At 41.7% G+C, this 19909-nt stretch overlaps 1 protein-coding gene across 1 annotated transcript in view; it reads right to left on the bottom strand.

Annotated features, from left to right (window-relative positions):
- LOC142803829 (intermembrane lipid transfer protein VPS13D-like) overlaps nt 1-19909 on the bottom strand; it is a 149880-nt gene that overhangs the window by 108497 nt on the left and 21474 nt on the right. Inside the window, exons 12-28 of the mRNA XM_075889975.1 lie at nt 19005-19094; nt 16126-16309; nt 15137-15284; nt 14147-14321; nt 13254-13459; nt 12342-12564; nt 10615-10704; nt 10340-10433; nt 9248-9368; nt 8761-8892; nt 7409-7499; nt 6876-7021; nt 5118-5215; nt 3861-4026; nt 2306-2475; nt 742-912; nt 392-534 (exon numbers count right to left, since the gene is read on the bottom strand). Of these exons, the coding sequence (XP_075746090.1) occupies nt 392-534; nt 742-912; nt 2306-2475; nt 3861-4026; nt 5118-5215; nt 6876-7021; nt 7409-7499; nt 8761-8892; nt 9248-9368; nt 10340-10433; nt 10615-10704; nt 12342-12564; nt 13254-13459; nt 14147-14321; nt 15137-15284; nt 16126-16309; nt 19005-19094 (2448 nt within the window). The remainder of the gene's footprint in view (nt 1-391; nt 535-741; nt 913-2305; nt 2476-3860; nt 4027-5117; nt 5216-6875; nt 7022-7408; nt 7500-8760; nt 8893-9247; nt 9369-10339; nt 10434-10614; nt 10705-12341; nt 12565-13253; nt 13460-14146; nt 14322-15136; nt 15285-16125; nt 16310-19004; nt 19095-19909) is intronic.

Below are 19909 nucleotides of genomic sequence, written 5' to 3' on the forward strand. Positions count from 1 at the left end.
CAGGCGAAAATTGAACTTTGAACCACTTGCGCCTATCCCCATAGTAGCGTGCGGTGGTTCTTTTTTTTTTTTCATGAATCAAACAAAAACGAACAAGCAGCATTATATTGCATCTGGGTGGAAAGTTCTTTATTTAGAGCAGCTAGTTCGATTACTAGTGATTAATTTTAGGCGGTACTTATGTCATTGGGATCATTTCGCGAATGCCCTACTCGTGCCACATGTGTTCTCGTGCATTTACATTATTTCTCGGTAAGTAGGGCATCGCTGTTGATAGTATTGTTGTTTTAGACGTCATGCATTGAGCTTTCACTCTGACTTAAATTGCTATTTGACTTTAGCGTTCCTTTGACCACTATGGCACCACAGCAGATTCTCTTCATTCACTTGCCTGAAATGATGGGCTGAGATCGACTTGGGATGACATGCTCAATCTGCCTGCCGTTGAGATCGTCTTGGAGGGCACTTTCACTGCTTCATAGGGGCTCAGACAACGAACAAAATTTACTAACTCGACGATAGTCTCTTGGTTTGCTGTCAAAAATAAACAAGGTGAAAGATTCATTGCATGAAAACTCTTTCTGCGACCAGTCAAACCGATAAATTCCTATTTTTCTTTAGCCTTACATATTTCGTGACTTGTCACTAATCCACAACTAATCATTAGACTGTTATAGCAGGGAAGTGTTCACGTGCAAGAAGTGTTTAAAAAGCATGTAAAACTGTGGAAGGATACTTTACCGATCACATCCAGGTTGTTGAACTGAACAGCTGCGATGAACAGCTGCTCTGACGCACAATTCGTGCTGGTGCTCGGAACATTCAACACGGAGATTTCCACATTGATTAGAGCATCTGCCTCGTGGTTGTCCAGCATTCCGATGGGTGAGATGCGTTGTCTGTCCATCAGCACTACGAGGACGTAAAACCGAGAAGTTAAACATGAATACCGCTGAGAAAGAGCACTTAATAAGTTTTAGGCTTTCAGAATGAGAAGAAAGCGGACTGGCTCCTAATGATGTCACATCAAACACACACAGAAGAGACTTTGGTACATCTGATGTATGATATAAACTAGGTTTAATAAGTGCAGATATCAGTAATAAAGACTACATTTACCCAATTAGAGCCAGTAATTCCATGTATTCATGTCCAATAGTATACTGATGCTAATCGCTAAAGACAGAGTGCATTGGCTGATCATCTGCACACCTGTTTTATTCAACAATAACATATATGAAATGGGGTTGATGTGTTAGTGAAGGCAGGCCCCAACCACCACTTTTAATACACTGTTCAATTTTCACTGTTTAATAGTGCAATTTTCCATTACCGGTACCCCAACCCAGATAAATAAACATGCTATACCTACCAAATTTTCAAATATTCTCGTGCTAGCTAAACTATTATTTTGAAAGTATGAGTGAGCTTGAGAAAGGACACAACGCAAAACACACGGTACAAGCACCACTTTAAATGGTTGAAAGCAGCGCTTGTCCCATGTGCAAACTTCATTTGCGCTGTGTTTTTTTCTTGCACTCAATATTACAGTCAGCCAACAACCAGCCCCTCAAAAAGTCACTTTTTCATTCCTCACTATACTTCTTTTTCCACTGAAACCATTCTGTTTGTAGACTGTCATGTATCGGCTTAACAAATGACATGCCCAGTGCACCATTATTTTCAATGTTTTTTACAATGAAGCTGTTAAGATTTTCATTAAACCACCAGAAAACTATCATCAGCAACGGGTATGAGTCACAAGAAGCAGACAATCCAAGTCAAATTTCCAATGAGGCTAGTGGAGCCAAGCTAAGCAAGATACTAATTATAAGTGAATGAGTCGATACCAATTAAGCCTGCCTAAATATAATGCACTCTAATTATGACCAACATCAATTAAGACTAATTAATATTAAAACCAATTAAGTAGTGAGGTAAGAGTAACAACACAAACACACAAGACGCCCCACTTAGAAAGGACATGACAAGAAAAGCCCTCGTGCATGTCGTGTCCTTTCTATGTGGGGCGCTGTTGCTTTTACCTCAAGAATATATACCAATTAGGCCCAAATAAAGGTTTCCTTGATTAAGTTGTGTGCAACCGAACTAATGTCACATAAGATACTTGAGCTTCACAAGTCCTAATAATGGTAATTATACTTAATTATGCAAAGTATTCCTACTTGACAATGAGCCAAGCCAGGATTGTCTAGGAGACCGCAACCTGGTGTGACTCAGCCTCACAATTTCTAGTGCAAACTGCCCCTTTTTTCAATTGTCAACAAACAAAACATGTGGGCACCTTTTGGTGGTGACGACTGCAAGGTGGACAAGATTGCAGAGAGGACCTTTGGCACTGCTATGGTTTGCATAGAGGGTGCAACGGGATGCATTGTGAGCAGAGGAGGAGTTGACGGAGACATTGGCGAATTGGGATCACTGTCCCTGATGCTGCCGCTCCGACTGTCCATGCTGCGAATCGTTCATGATTGAAACACAAGTCTCATTACCCACACGATACAATTTTAGCATACAATCATGATACATTTATAGGTGCATGTGGCATGCATGCACAAAGGAGCTTCTAACTGCAGTAGCACATGTCTTTAGATGCATCCCTACCATCCTGTATCACATGTAAGGAATTATGGGAAAATATTAGATGCTATAAATGCCCTAATCAAATTATAGAATTCTACATACACCAAAGCTGCTGCATCGGCAGAATTTCAGTGCTTAATGCCAGATTAAACAGTGTCAAGAATACACCAGAAAATGCCGAACAATACATTTTTATAAAGAAAGAACAATGTAGTAAAAAATAATAGGGGTTTCAATGCAGTTCTTCGTGTTAGACGAGAGCATTACTGGGTTGCCTTGTGATCCTAACTCGCATTTATGATGTAATTCATAGGCGGAGCATTTTCATAGTTCCAGAAAGGGTGAAGTACCTGGATTGCTCTTCCAAATTTATCTCTCTCTCTCTCTCGAGTGTGTGAGTGTGTGTGTGTGTGTGTGTGTGTGTGTGTGTGTGCGCATGCCTGTGTGTGTGCGCGTGCGTGCATGCATACGTGCTTGTGTGTGAGATAGAGAGAAAATGATTTATTGACTTATCGAAAGTATTATGAAAATAATAAACAATCGTCTGTTACAAAACAAACTTTCATTTGCTTGATGTGTACATGTACATCCCGTATTTCTTTGCGCAAAAGCCGGGCAAATGCTACAATTTTCATCATCCTACTTGTCATTGCCCCATAATAAAGCCTGAAAGGAAAAGCAACAGGCATAAACAGTCCCTGCTGAAATAGCTGAAGACCGGATGGTAAAGTAGTCCTTTGGGGGTGGATGGGAAGCCTTAGCCAAGCCCTAAAGAAATATCCCGGGTAAGCTCGGAGGTGCTGCAAGCCCGGAGGAGGCCTGGGCCCCCAGCCCCACGGTACTCTCCGCCTATGATGTAACTTAATATTTTCTTTGGTTACAAGAGAAGTTATAGCTCTTTTGTTATAAGAAACATAAAAAATGAACTCTTGCACAATAAAAATACTATAAAGAAAAAAATTGCAACCTTGATTCTAAGGAGCCAAGCCTCACAATTTAAGCACCTGCAACACATCACAGCCCCAACAGCATTCAAAGGCGTACTATACCTGGTGTGCACCAGATTAATTCTGATCACTTGAAGTTATTTAATGTGACCTAAATAAAGTACTTAAATGGTTTTCCAATGCCCTCCGATGGAAATGAAGGGGATCAAACCCATGACCTCAGCCTCAGCAATGCCAGGGCTGCAAGAACAGGCCATAGCGAGTAGACTGTGGCTGCAAACAGAATGGATGCAATGGCACTGAGCTTACCTGACGTGCTTGTGAGAAGCCACAAGTAACTCAAAGTCAGGCCCATAAGTCTGTAAGGCATCCACCAGCAGAAGCCCGTGCACAGACATGGTGACAGACAGATCTTGGGGCGTCTTAGAAAACGTAGCGTGGATGCCTGATACCTGTAGCTCTGCAATGCATCGACCTGCACAGTAACAACACCAGTTCACACAAACTTCTTCCTAGAATATAGCCAAACACACATGAGAGTTCTGTGTTTTTTGCAATACTATGTAGATGCAAAACACTTGAATAGCACCCTAGCTTTCCCTGAAATACTAAAAAACTAACCATTCAAATGGTAAAACAAGGTCAATTAATTATTCACAATGAGCTCTAATTATGCTCTTTCATATACTAACTAACCACACAGAATTTATACGAGTACTGCTCGAGCCCAGATCAGCTTGTCACGCGGACTGGTGCTAATCTCCATCACACATATTTGACGCCCATCGAAAAGCTTACTTAATGCTATGTATATAAAACTTTAATGCCTACAAAAGGTCTCAGTAACTCTTCTCTTAAGTGTGGCTAAAAAAATCACAACAGCCACAGAAACTGCCCAAAGTAAGAAGACAAAAATAGTAAATTTCAATACAGAATGTGCCGACAGAGAAATATTTACCTTATCCACTCCATCACAGCGAGGGCTCTGAAGCAAAAAGCCTCAAAACTAGAATGAATAATCTTGACTAAACTGAAGTATGACTGAAGTCATCTTTACGATAGGACTTGTCTTTATTAGGCAGCAACTCATTTCCTCAGCAGTCATAATACTACTAAGGGAAAGTTAGCACTTTGTTGAAGTTCTGCTGTCACAACATCTCCAGCAACGCTCCTTTTTCAACCTGTTTTGTCACTACTTGATAGAACTGAGCTAACACAATAGGTACAGAGAGATTACCGATGCTACATCGTCTCACATTTTGTCTACCATACAGCTTCCCGCCCTGCCGCGGTGGTCTAGTGGCTAAGGTACTCAGCTGCTGACCCGCAGGTCGCGAGATCGAATCCCGGCTGCTTGTTTCCGGTGGAGGCATAAATGTCGTAGGCTCGTGTGCTCAGATTTGGGTGCACGTTAAAGAACCCCAGGTGGTCGAAATTTCTGGAGCCCTCCGCTATGGTGACTCTCATTATCATGTGGTAGTTTTGGGACGTTAAACCCCACATATTAATCGATACAGCTTTCCATGTAAGAAACAAAGGCAATATATTCTGGTGAAGATGAGTTACCTCGGCTCTGAACTTCCAGGCACATTTGCTCGATGGAACACTGGGCTACCAGCAGCAGTGATGTGTCGTGAGACTCCTTGGATCTGTTTGCAAAAGAACTGAAAGAGAAAAATCAGAGATCAACAACCATAAGCCAAATCTTCCATCTAGAATTGCAGCAATGTCGGATGATTTAACAATATAACAACACTGTAGCGCCTTCTAGCTGCTCTTGAATTCATGCCTTGAATGCTATTTTTGACATAACAAAAAGCATTCAATAAAATTGCACAAAAATAAACAACTTATGAAAAAAAGTGAAATACAGCACGTAGCAGCGAGTCAGTTCTCCGCCAAAATATGAGTGCATGACAGTCAAGCTTAACTTACAGGCATGAGGAACGCACCACTCGCAAAATTCTTTCTGCCAATTCTTAATCAAGTCATGGTCACTAACAGCATGCAGTTATTCCCAAATAAGACAAACGAGCATGCAAGTCACATTCCAGAGACAAGCAGAAGCATGTTGCCCGAATATGAAAGAGAAGGTTTAATACACATACGAATAGACAGTCCCAAAAACATGTTAAACTAAAATCTTACTCACAGCAATTACTAGTAGGTAGATTCTGAAATCACTTTCAAGGTATCTCTTTGCTATTTCAATACTATAAAACAAAGAAAACTAATGGCTACTATTAAGCAAATGTGATGTTTTCTTTAGTGATGGTGCACTGTGTATTATAAGCATGAGTTCAAGGAGCAGTAGTTCATTAACAAATATATAACAAGCAATATGTAATGTTTACAAGTTTGCCTGACAATTACATGTCATAGCAATTATCACAATCATCAACCTGCCTCAATGTCCTCTAAAGGACAAAGGCCTCTCTTCATGACCTTGAATGTACACCGTCTTGAGTAGGCTGATTCCATTTTATGACTGCAAGTTTCCTGATTTCAACACTCCAATTAACTCTCTGCCGTACACAGAGACGCTAGTAATACCCAAGACTGACAAAAAAGTATCATCTCTAGGGTACCTCTACTATTTTTGCCTCACTTATCTTATGGGAAGACACTGCTCCTAAAAGAAATGTTTTCCATTTCTTGACCGATTTTGATTAAACTTGGTGAGTTTATGTATAAATGTGTGTTAACTTCAAATATAAAATTGTTTCTTGTATAAAGCATAGTTTTTAAAATACAAATATTTCATGTGCCTTTTAAGGATCAAGATTTTTTTCTAAACTGAGAGAGCAACAAAGTAAATTAGCATATCACAATAATCTGAAAACAGAACTTAGTGCAGTGCAACAAAAGTGAATGTTCTACATCAATTTGAACAAAAGCTATGACATGTTAAACATTTCTGAGTGAGACAATTTCAAGCTAGGATTTCACTGGCAAATGTTAACATATCACAACTTTTCTTCTAATAGATTCAGAACATCCATTTTTGTTGCACTGCAATTATTTCCGATTTCAGATATTTGTGATATGCTGATTTAGTTTGTAACTCTTAATTTCGACAAAAGCTTGCTCCCCTAAAGGCAGATGAAATATTTTGTATTTTAAAAACTGCACCTTATACAACAAAATTATTTACAGGTAAGATATTTGCAGATAAATATACATTAACTCAGAAAATTTCATCAAAACTGATCTAGAAATAAAAAAAATGTTGTAATGCCATGTCTCCCCTTATGCTAATGACACGTGCAGCCTTTTGCTGCACTCACCACAAACAGCATAGGATCAGCCTAACGAGCGCCTCACCCTTCGCTCATCCCTTCCTGCTGAAATGCTTTGTCGAGATCTATAGCCGACACACATGGTGAAGAGGGGCCCTGAGAAGACCAGCCAGCGGGCCTTGTTGAAGTGCTTTCTCTAAGCCTTGACAAACACATTTGCATGGCATGAACCTGCGCAGTGTGGATGAGGCAACTGTTATTATGGTTTTCAATACCACAGTTTGATTCATAACAGACAAACCTATCGCATTGAAACAGGCAAAGCACTGTAAAATATAATGGTTAAAGCACTGCCAGCCAACTTGCTATTTGTGTAAGCAGAATCATGTTTTTTCACGGACAACTACCAGTCTGTGGATATTAAAATTCGTTAGGGCTGTGCACACATGATGCCAGGAGGGTGGGGAGGAGCTGTTACTAGGAAATTTGTCAGAAAATTCAGAAAAGCTGGCAGGTATGCATTAATAGTAGCATGTTAGTCTTCACCCTGGCAACGTTTAGCACAGCAATTGGGCCATTTCTCTAAATTTCAACACATATCTGTAACAAACATCTCACCTTCTGCTCGTTTACATGAGCAGTGAGCCTGGGAAGCTTCATGTTGAGAACGACGCTGGGCCAGTGAGGGTCGTCAGTTGCCAGAAGACGCCTAGCAGAAAAGCAAGAGTAATATGTACACAATGAACCGATACGTAAGACAACACGGAAGTTGAAAGAAAATGTAACAACGACAATTAGGACTGCTTTTATGACAAGCATACTCAGTGTTAGTACACTTAAGCATGTAAGAATTATCCTATTTACTCAAATCTAGGCTGGTCTTTTTTCTTTTTTTTTTTTTTCGAAAAATGGTGTGCTAAAGTGGGAATGGTCGGCTTAGGCTCAGGTACAATGGCTTTACCGCAGCCTCCGCATACGTCAAGCGCTAGCAGCATGACGGCTCACCATGCGCCAATCTCAGACAGGCATGTGCACACAGTTTGGCATGCGCATCCGAGGCTCATTTTCACGACATTCTACTGCAGCATTGCCCGGTGACGTGGTCACTAAGGTTCAGCCGTGGAGGAGTGGCCCCCGTGGCTACACAGGTGAACCACGTTGTTCACTTCGTACTGTCCATTGTTTCGAAATTGGACAGTCATGCGTTCATGCAGCGAGGGTCGTCAAGCAGGCACAATCCACCTTTGCCGTCAAGTCGGCAAAGGTGGATCGTGTCATGTGATTACAACGCCCACAATCACCATGCATTTTGACACCCCCTTCTCTCCTCCTCTCACAAGCACGGAGGTGCGAGCATGGAATTGGCAGTTTTCTGGTAGCGATCGTTTAGTGCAGTTGCATTGGTAGAGCTCTGGAAGTGTCCCGCCTTAACCAGCTGTTCAAATGAAGAGGACAGCCATGCTGCAGATGATGATGATGATGAATGAACGTACGCTTACACAGTGAGCACTTATGCAATAAAAATTCTGGGTTTTCTGCTGACTAAAAGGTGGTTTTTTTTCATTTAGCCTGCATTTGAGCTACGTTTTTCTTTTTCACCCCCCCCCCCCCTCCTTTTTTTCCCTGGTTTTATAAATTTTGGGGGTCAGCCTACAATCAAGGGTGGCCTAGATTCGAGTACACAAGGCAACTGCTAACTGTATTGACACTTGGAAACAGTGCCAAAAGAAAGAAAATGGCACAAGATTAGGCAACACTGTGCTCATGTTATCTAGTCCGAGTACAGTTAATTGTACAATTATAATGCGTAGATGCAAACCCAAAGTAACAAGTTAAGTTAACAGTTCATTTTACAAGCCTTCAGCAATTTAATTTCTAGGTCATGCTTCTTAAAGTTCTTGAAAGTAGAAGGCAGAGCCAGATAACAAAAAGGAGATCAATATGCTATCTTCAAATGAGTGCTTGCATACCTTTCAACCTGGACGGTTATGGAGAACCTATCCAGCACATGCATTCGGCTGGTTCCCTTTGACTGTGCAAACTTCCAGCTGTCCTTGCCGCTGCCAATGAGCACCTGCATGTCTTGCAGGTTCAATGTGTACCTGATGGTGACAGAAACAAAATGCCGTCGAACAGTGTAATACAGCTGAAACCATGCTGACACACAAGGACATGTGCGGCATTAAAGTTACCATAACAATAATGATATTGCAGAAATATTCATGTGGCCTCTAACACCATGGAATAGAAAATTATGTGCACACTTACGTGATTTCAATGCACAAGAATAAAACGAAAAATTGAATGCCCATCAGAGTATGATATGAATGGACCAACTGATCACAAAAAAAAGTGCTCCCCAGTCAAAAGCAATAAAAGAAAATGATGTGCTAAGCTACGTTCCCGCACATACCCCGCAGGGCCCTTATTGAAAAACTTTTTGAAGAGATCACTCACTTTTTGTACATATGGCTGTAAATGTCAGCATCAGACAGTGGAGTCTCCTTCACTGGACTTGAGACCACAGTTTCAAGCTCCTCTTGCTTAGGTGGTGAAGAGCAGGGTGTTTTGAAGTCAGCTATATGACAACAACGTTGAGTATTAATTATCATATCCTGCACGGAAACTTAAACAAAGAGTCGGCGAGACGCTGAAACACCTAGTATATCTGCACCTGAAGTACGTGAAAACCACTTTCATCCCCATGCGGATACTCCCAGCACACCATACTTCATATCACACTGATCACACAAATCATCTTGAGTAGTTGTTACTACACAAACTCGTCTCATGACACAGATGATAAGATATGTTAGAGGGCCTACATCTGCACAACTCGAATGATCATCGTGGCTCGGCCCATAAATTGTTGCCATACTGAAACTGTTCTTTCACAGTGGTCCACAACATACCCACATAAGGTAACGAGAAATACACTAATCTTTAATTACTAAGCTTGTGTAAATATTCGAACAAATATTACAGTACTCAAATTTGCTTCGATTCGAATTGTAGTTAATTGTAGTATTCGTAATGGTCGAAAAGATGTGTGTTAATCCGCATGTAATTCCTGCAAAGCTGGTCTCACTGTTGTATAAGAGGGCTGAGCTGTCAAAACACCTATCCAGAAGAAACTCACAGTGCCACAAACCGCCACTTCAAGGTTGAATGAACATATTACCTTTACATCAATTATCATTTTTTAAAGTTTAAGAGCTTGTTATATCGACTTATATGCCTTGAGTACAGAAAATTTCAAAACATGACATACTTTATGGGTTATCACTTACATTCTACCGAAAGTCATACCCTTCTACCGTTCAAATTTGTTTCCACTTCCTTTGAACCAAAAAATGGCATTTGCATAGGTTATCATTCAATTAAAAAAAAAGAAAGCATTGCACAGGTTTGTTAAATCATGACAAATTATTGTATTGTTTTTTTTATGACATGTGAAATACGATTTCGAAATTATTAAACCAAAATCACTACTCGCTTAAAATTCGAGTCGAACATAAAATTCACTATTTGCACAAGGCTCCTAATTACCTTCATCGTCCGATATGTCTTCCACGTCGGTACGAGACTCCTCTGGCGGTGCTGACGAATTGGAGAACTGCACACGTCCCAAGTCAATAAGTACCTGAAATGAAGATGCAAAAATATTAGTGAAACTTGCTTTCCACCCCGACAAAAGCTGAAGTACACGATCCCAGAAAGTAGGGTATTATATGTGCACATGAGTTCTGAAAACTGCGAGAGTAACGAGCATGAAAGCTGTTTCAAACGAAAAATTTTGATCAGGGTTGACAACGCTGCCTTACCGTGGCAGAGGCGTGATCAGTAAAACTCTCAGGCACAATGATTTGCGGTGCACAGATGTCCATATGGATGTCCCATTTGGCAATCTGCAACTGAAGAAGAAAAAACTAGGATCAAACAAGCAGTAATTTCATCTATTTATCTGTTAATTTTAGTTTCTCAATAAATACATTACTATAAGTTCAGTTGCTTTAGTATAGAATGCAAGGGCAAAACAAAAAGATCTTGAGCTCAGAATAGTACTTTAGCAGTTGCTGCTTTCGATTAAGAAACCACAGGCAGCCACTACTTTGTTTTATCAACTGAATATACTTAACAATTCTACATAATCGCATTCCAATGAGACCCATTTTCATTATATCAGCTCTTCCTCAGATGTAATATGCCCAATGACTGAAATGTCAGAATTTAGGGCTGTGTGATGCAATTACGTATGCATACCACACATTTTACACTGTCTTCAGCTTGTATTTTGTCACCACAATTTTTACTTTACATTTACACTAAAACTAAGATTATTTGTAGCAGCCATGTTAGTAGCGAAACGAGGCAGTTGTCCCAAACTCAGCATAAGAGTCATTACACTAAATATATGACGAGTTTTAATTTGTGAGCATTGTACAACTAAGAGCTGCTCTAACTTCAGAAAATCAAAATGTTTATGTGTTTCAAGTAACATGTAACACACCTTCAATTCTACAGCATCTGTTTATTCTATAAGCAGCTAATAATATTACTAATAATAATTGTTGAGGTTTAAGATCCCAAAACCACCGTACAATTATGAGAGACACCATAGTGAGGGGCTACAGAAATTTCACCCACCTGGGGTTCTTTAAAGTGCACCTAAATTTAAGCACGCAGGTCTCAAGAATTTCAACCTCCATTAAAAATGCTGCAGTTGCAGCCGGGATTCGATCCCACGACCTGCAGGTCAGCAGCCGAGTGCCTTAGCCACTAGACCACCATGGCAGGTATCCTATAAAAGCTAAAATAGCTTTAACAAAATATTTATTTCACCCTGCACTTCATTCCCAATCATTTACAGCACGACAGAAAGAAACATGGCAAGTACAAACATGTTCATTAAAATGTGTGTGTAGTTATGAAGTCCTACTAGCAACATACCAAAAGTAGGCACAATACTGCTCCGGTAAGTTTGTGAAGAATTCATCTATAAATATCAAACACTTAACATTAAACACTTGACTATGGGGGATGCCAAAGTCGAGAGCTTCTTATTAATGTTAGCCACCTGAAGTTTTCAGCATGCGCACCAGTTAACACATAAGTGCACCTAAGTTGATGTGCACCAAAATGTGCAGCCATTAGAGCCAGAAATAAAGCTGTGCACAGCAGCAGAACACCTTCGTCGCTACAAAACTGTAACAAATACTGGCTAGCGCACATGCCTTGTTTGTGTCTAGTTTCATTTGATTAATTTTGCAATGAACTGCTGTCTTTATAACACTCAGCACTGATGCTGCTATTTTGCCCTCTGCTTACTAATGCCATGCCGTAACAAAAGGTGATCCAAGACATTTAAGGCGCAAGGCATGAAGCAGTCGTGAGGTAGCTTGAGCAAGTTGAGAAACAGGGCAAGAAGCAAAGTTAAGCATTACTGTGGGCAGCTTGCTTTCTATGATGCATTAACATAGCTACTGAAACCTGTATAGACCGGGTGAACTTCAATGATCGCACAGATGCAATGTTGCCATGAAATCCCTACCGTGCTCTCTTCCCCTTCAAGCATGAGGTCCCAGTGGTGGCGCAGCTCCTCCTTAGTGTGCCTCTTGAACATCTCGTAGCGGGTGCGAGCTGCCGCCGAAAGGTTGAGGGGACCACCGGACGACGAGGAGCCTTCGTAGTTGAACAGCGTGAAGAACTGCTTCACCGTCCGGATCGTGGACGGATTGTACACCACGTCCAGGGACTGGGTGTTCACCGTTAGGCTGCAAGAGATAATGAATCAGGGGAGCTAATACACTGACTGCTGCTACATGTGAGAGCGTACTTCAGCCTTAACGATAGTAATTGCTAGTACTTCCCATGATAGAACCCTAATATGATCGTGAGGGACGCTGAAACAGGGCGACTCCAGATAAATTTCAACCCCATGGGATTTTTTTTATGCACACCTAAATCAAAGCACATGCATGTTATTTGCATTTCGTCCCCATCAATATGTGGCCATGACAGCCAGGAATTGAAACTGCACCCTCGAGCTTAGCAAAGCAACACCTTACATGATAAGCTACCACCGCAGGTATACCTCAGCCTTAGGGCTTACTTCATAGTTGTTGAGGGGAAGGAATGCACAAAACGAGTATGCTAAGAAGTAGCCTGTGCAGTGATTGGTTCCTGTATTATCCCTGAACTGACAGTGAAAATGTTAGAGACAATGTGATATGCACAAATTTTTGCCCCTCTAGAGCTTCAACTACTCCCCCCCCCCCCCTCCCTACAAAGGTTAGCTCATTTTATTAGTTGGAACCTTTGAATGCCCTTTTGAACCATTCCCGAGACCAACATGCAAGTATCCAAGTTGCAGTTGTCAGCAAGATTATCGTCAGAATAAAACCACTTCTAGTGAGTAGCTGTGAACCTTAGAAGCACTACTACTTATGCACAATTCATTCACCTGTGATCAGCATTGGATCCCAGGGGCTTTTTCTCGTAAGTGAGCTCGAAGAGTGGAACACTAGGGAAGTCTGCCTTTTGACTGTGCATCAGCGAAATTCCAAAGGCCGCAGGTGACGGTGAGGTGAAAGGCAGGAACTTGAAAATGGAAGGCTGCGTCTTGGTCCCATCGAGAGGCAGAGCTTTGGGGAACATGAGCACTTGCTCCTGGGCATGAAACCAGCAGCCGCCAGTCAAATTCAGGAACATGAGGACTCCCAAGCAAGGAAACTGAGCGGATTTACTAGATCTCCCCTGCTTTCACTCCTTATCATGCTCACATCACTTCTACCTACCTTCATTTCCCTTTCCCACACCTTCTTATAGTACTACACTATAGATGATCATGCTATGCTTGACCCTTCTTTCTTTTTCCCTCCTCCTTACCTTCGTATAGCCTCTCAACTTCCCTTACCTTTCCCACCCCCTCGCTATAGTATAATATTTATGTCTGTACTACGCTTAAATTCGAAATGCACATCTGGGCTGAATTGTGAGCGGCCACTGGCCACGGGCAGTACGCTAGCTTTAACAGCCCGGCTGTTAAAAGAGGCATGCTTAAGCAAAAGTTAGTACTGTTAAGGTACAGTATATAAAAATACAGAAATTCAGAAAAAGATGGAGGCTTGGAACAGTGAGATGTCATAGGTAAAAAAAAGTGTCACTTGAGCCAATATTTTTACAATGTAAACTTGTCTTTTACAGGACACTGACAAAGACAAGTCCTTTTATCAAAACCCTAGCACCAAAGACATGCCCTCTTTACTGAATTCTCATGGTATAGTATTCAGCATCAGATAAAACACGGCATTCCAAAAATGTGCGACACAAAGCAAATTAACTGCGCAAACTCACAACAGCATGGGGTGACAGCATGTATGGGTAGGCCGAGTTGGGTGCAGTGCGGTCCTGCAGATGCAATGAGCCAAGCCGAGCTGCAAACAAGAATGATCCCAGCCGCGGCCTGCTCTCTACGTCCACGGTGACCTCTGCGAAGCGAAGCTCCACCAAAGGTTGCATGGCCTCATCCCTGGTAAACAAGAAGTCATGTTCGAAAGCAGATGTCCGACTATACAATCAGACAGTGTTCTCATGATAGAGAAGTTTCTGGGACAATGGAGGAATAAAGGTCGAGAGAAGAACATTACAGACATCAAAATACCCTTCTTGTAACACTGGTTCCAGTGGTATCCCCCATTCAACCGATATAGTCACTTCAACTGTCATGTTGAATCCAGCATGGTAAACAACCAATTAGGGAGAAACCAAATATTCACATAGAGTTCAACAGAATAATAAATTCAGCTAAATTCGCGAGTTTCAAAGGAAAATTAAGATGTGATACATTATGCCATACTAGGAACTCCGTATTAATTATGACCACCTAAGGCTCTTTACTGTGTGCATAAACCCACATAAAAGGCATTCTTGTATTTTGCCCTTACCAAAATGCGGTCATCGTGCCTTTCAATCGAATTCGCATCCTTGTGCCTTAGCGCACAACAACGATGCAGCTAACTTACCACGGTAGGTAGGCTAGCTAACTACATTACTTATTATGGTAGGTAAATTAGCTGATATGTTCAAATGCTGCCTAGTATTGTGATGGAAATAATTCAAATGAAGAGATACCTCCCACACCTCAATTATTTCTTGTTCTTCACTTCCCAGTCCAAAGTTCTATCATTCTTAGCTCTCAACACAAATCCGAAAGTTCTCGCTAAGACAAATGAAAGCTATGCTGATGGGCAATTAACCACATTTCAAGCAGATACGTGGAACAAGCCAGATGGTCATGTATATTAAGAGTGGCTTAGACTAGCTAAAACCTTTTTTTCTACTCACACTGCTCCCATGTTTGGTGCAGCACGATGCCGCCCAACCAGCGTGATCCCACACTGACTGAGTGAGAAGCAGACCCTTGCAAACACACCATCTCGCATCAGGAATGTGTCCCGGTCAGCGCTATCCAAAGCATCAAGGATCTCCTCTTCTGTGAGAACAAAGCAGGGACATTCTTTAGTTTTAACCAGACAAAAATGGCGGCAAAAGGCTTAGTCCAAATAACAAAAGGTAAGTTGGAAACATTTTCATGCAAGCAAGCATATTAGGGGAAATGCCCTGGACAGACCAATCACACAGTGAGGTGGGAAACTTCATGGGTGAATTTTGCACAGGCATGACATTGCCCTACAATGCAAACTTCTTCAGGTCATAGCAACCAAGTTACGACCATGCCACACTGCTGGCACCACCAGCCAGTTTTTGCCAGCAATTGAAACAGAGATAATGTGCAACATTGACCAAAAGGAGCTGATGAAAATCTTCGAGCAAACAGATAGCAAGAGCACTTCATTGCAAAGACCTTCAACGTGTACAGAAGGAACAGTTAAACTCCGACAGCGCACTGCACAAATGTTCAACTAAGCACTGCTCCCTAAATAATCAATATAAACGGCTTAGGTTTTCAGAAACACAGCTACATCGCACCATTGCTGTTACCTGGCTGTGCAGAAAACGACATTTCAGCAATGCCTAATGTGAACTGGACTGGTTGAAAGGTCACTAAAACGAGCACACTCGTGACATTTCAAGCAAGGACCAAAGCACACTCCGGTTAACATGGAGTGAAAAGTCATTTTCTTTCTTCACTATCTGTTGTTGAAAGAGTAGTGCACAATAAAGCTGCGAGTTCCTAACCACCCTACTCCCCACTGTAAAACTCATTAGCATATCAACTCAACTAAGCTAAATAAAGCCAGAAAATGTAGAAACCTCAATGGACACACAAAACAAAGGTGGGCATATTAAAATACGAGAGCTCAAATGCACACCAATCTGCGTTGTCAGTGATGTGCTGATAGATGAAGCATCGTCGACGTCCGATGCCTCGTCTTCAGTCACTTCGACTGAAGGTGGCTGCGACGCTTCGTCCTGCTTCGTGTACCAGCCAGTCCAGCCGGGGAACCAGTACTGCAGGACACCACCCTGACCTCTGGACTCGGAGGGCCAAGATGACTGCACGTGTAATAGCAAAAAGATGTTAAAGGGACACTAAAGGACAATTTATAATAGAGAGATGACAATGTCTAAAATGGCAATATTATCAGCAGCACTGTCTTACTTACCAAGAAATTAAGCTAAATGTATCACACGATGTGCGCCACGAGTGGAACAGTAGCAAAATGATCGCATTAATGTAAGTGTCCACGTATAATTAATTACTAGAAATCAAACAAGCTGCAATAAAAAAAAAGAACTTTCGTGTATCAAAAATGTTATAAAATGCTGCTGGTCCGTTCCTGTTTGATTTATAAAAAAAAAGAACCTGGCGTTATTATGGGAAGTGGCGCGAGTGAACTAAAAGTTCAGTTTTTGGCTGATTAGGATGTTACGGACAAGCAGATGTCCTGGACAAGTGAGGACTTCAATGTTTCTTCATATCATGCTTGCTTCTGTAGACAAACTTGATGAATTGCTTGGTGTGGCGACAAAATGTAAAACAAAACTTGTTGAAAAGCTACAGCATTTCACAAGAGGTGGTCTGCGCACCTTAGCTTCTCTGCAAGGACTCTGACAGTCTTTACTTGCATGGCACAATTTGTTTTCAATAATGCACTATGCAGAAAAGAGCTAGCTGAAATACAAGTCCCATACTTTGCCTTATGCCCCAGTAGAGGGTTACTAATGTATAAAACAATGTGAATCCTGTACACAACTGTACCACTTTTGAAAACGATAGTCTTTCTTGGGGACCTTCGACGCAAAAAAAAATTTTGGTCTGTCTGTCTGTACATTTGTCTGTTTGTACATGCTTAACAGTACCGGGTACTTTGAACACACCAACCCATACCCCAAATGGCCGACCCCATCTGCAGCGACCAAAATTGAGGCTCAAGGTTCAGCGTTCATACTTGTGCGATTGTCAATTAAAAAGCAATAATTGCGCATATCTGAGGCACCATAACAACAGATATATATTCTGTATCTGCGTCTTTAACTAGAAAAGGCATCCATAGGTAATTCTAAGGACCGTTGCGTCTACCACGCTGCGCTGAAAATGCAACGCTTGCACGAAAAGGCGGGTGTTTCCAGCGCTTTGCTTAGAGGACACGGTGGGGGCACCTACCCGTCACTTTGTGTTCTACACCTTATCACCTCCGAGACGGACGCACATGCCCATCTCAGAGCCACGCGCTTCGTTTTCGAAGAAACTGCCAGATAGCGCTCATGTCTCACGTGCGATGTGACTTCATGCGCTCGTTCGCCTCCACTGCATGCTGGAGACACTCTAACGCAGCGTCTCCAGAATACCATTCACCGATTTCTTGCGCAGAACATCTAATAAATGTTTTGTTCACTCTCTCCACACGCAAAACTATCGTCTTTCAACGACATTTGCAGATTAACATGCAGATACGGGGCCATTTTTTCTTGAGCATTTGCTCAAGCTACATGATTTTCATAAACTAACAGCCAGTCAAGAGTAGCGCCATATACTATACTTTGAACTTGTGCAATTTACAGGGGTAAAGAAAACTGCCCATCAATGTTTCCTATTCGCACAGCCTTACTTTCTGAATGTAAAATTCGGAATAACATGAAGAAGTGTAGACTATTCCCTCTATAAAGTTCTCTTCAATTTTTCTCACGAATACTCACATGTACAGACAGGTTCACTGTTAAAGGGAACACATGCACACAGCACATATCTGGATTTACCTTTCCAACAAGAGCACAGAGCCTTGGATTTACATAAGACTGCTGATGGTTGACAGTTCGGACATATTCCAACAGACTAGTGTTGTGTATGAACGTTGTTTCCGCATCTGCTTGCAGTTAGAAAATCATCAATATAAAAAGTGCCCCGCCGGGGTGGTCTAGTGGCTAAGGTACTCGGCTGCTGACCCGCAGGTCGCGAGTTCAAATTCCGGCTCCGGCGGCTGCATTTCCGATGGAGGCGGAAATGTTGTAGGCCCGTGTGCTCAGATTTGGGTGCATGTTAAAGAACCCCAGGTGGTCGAAATTTCCGGAGCCCTTCACTACGGCGTCTCTCATAATCATATAGTGGTTTTGGGACGTTAAACCCCACATCTCAAAAAGTGCCCATCTGAGTGTTCCCTTTAACAGTGGACCATACTTTACATACGCAAGTGTTAATATCATTAATTTTGTCCCCATGCAGCAACCAGTTGACCAATAAAATTAGCGAAACTGCTCACTCATCATTTTTACGCTGTTGTTGTGGACTCATGGCCAAGTTGTTATCATTGTATGAGCCTTGATGTCTTTTTATTATACATTCTACGATTTTTCGATATAATGGCTAACTGCTAACATCCTTTGAAACAGCTTGCTGACTTATACAGTTCTACCTAATGAAGGTGCAGGCCTGAGTCATTAACATTTTCAAGGACATAACCACAAAATTTTTCGGGGGGGGGGGGGGGGGGAATGAAGTGCTTGTGCGTGTATAGGTACAGATGACAAATGAAAAAAATTTGCCTTCCCCTTTGCCCGTTAACTACCCTACGATACACTTAATATACTGTATCAAACAAACTCCTCCACCAGTTCCCCACCTTTAAAGCAGCAGCAAAAACAAACCATTCGAATAAAAGCAACAAAAAACACATTACCCGTAAAATCTACAATATAACAAAGGAAGCACTGCACCTGAAAGGAAGACAGAATGAATGCCAAAATGGCTTACCTGCTCTCTGCGCACTTTCTGTATGACTAGTTCCCGTAGAGACAGCAGCGTTTCAAACTCCAGCTGTTGTTCCAGCACATTTTTCTCTTTCTGGAATGGAGAAGACAAAAATATGTGCAAAAGTTTAAAAACAAACACTGTGCATTACTATCGCACTTAGGGCCCCCGCCGCGGTGGTCTAGTGGCTAAAGTACTCGGCTGCTGACCCGCAGGTCGCGGGATCGGGTCCCAGCAGCGGCGGCTGCATTTTCGATGGAGGCGAAAATGCTTTAGGCCCGTGTACTCAGATTTGGGTGTACGTTAAAAAACCCCAGGTGGTTAAACTTTCTGAAGCCCTCCATTACAGCATCTCTCATAATCATATGGTGGTTTTGGGACGTTAAACCCCACAGATCATCATCATCATATCGCACTTATGAAACAAGCCAAATCGTTGCAAAGCCCTGAAATCTGGCACTTTCATAGAACCGATCAACAACTAAACATGCCATTCATAAACTGACACAAAATGTTAATATAATAATATCTTTGGTTTTTGCCTACATCTAAATGTGAAACACAAAAGGTTCAAGGTAGTGGGAAAGGTGTGAGTTCAGAGGTGGGCAGTGTCTCGTAAGACATCTGAATGACTCTTTCATGAACGTAGCAATATCCTACAAAACAGATGCACTACTGATACCTAAAAAAAAGGGTCATCCACAGATAAAAGATGCCGCTAGGCCCCATAACGGTGTGGTTCAAAGGAACAATCAACTCAAGTATAAATACGAACTGAAATATAATAGACTCTTACAACTGATCCTGGCGATTACAGAGAGATGGTACTTCTCACCCTCTGTATTTGCTTTCTAAACACAAAACAATAGTCACAAATGTGCAGTTTTCATTCTCAATTAGCAATGTTC

Source organism: Rhipicephalus microplus, chromosome 3 (genome assembly GCF_043290135.1).
Source record: "Rhipicephalus microplus isolate Deutch F79 chromosome 3, USDA_Rmic, whole genome shotgun sequence".
Lineage (NCBI taxonomy): Eukaryota > Metazoa > Arthropoda > Arachnida > Ixodida > Ixodidae > Rhipicephalus > Rhipicephalus microplus.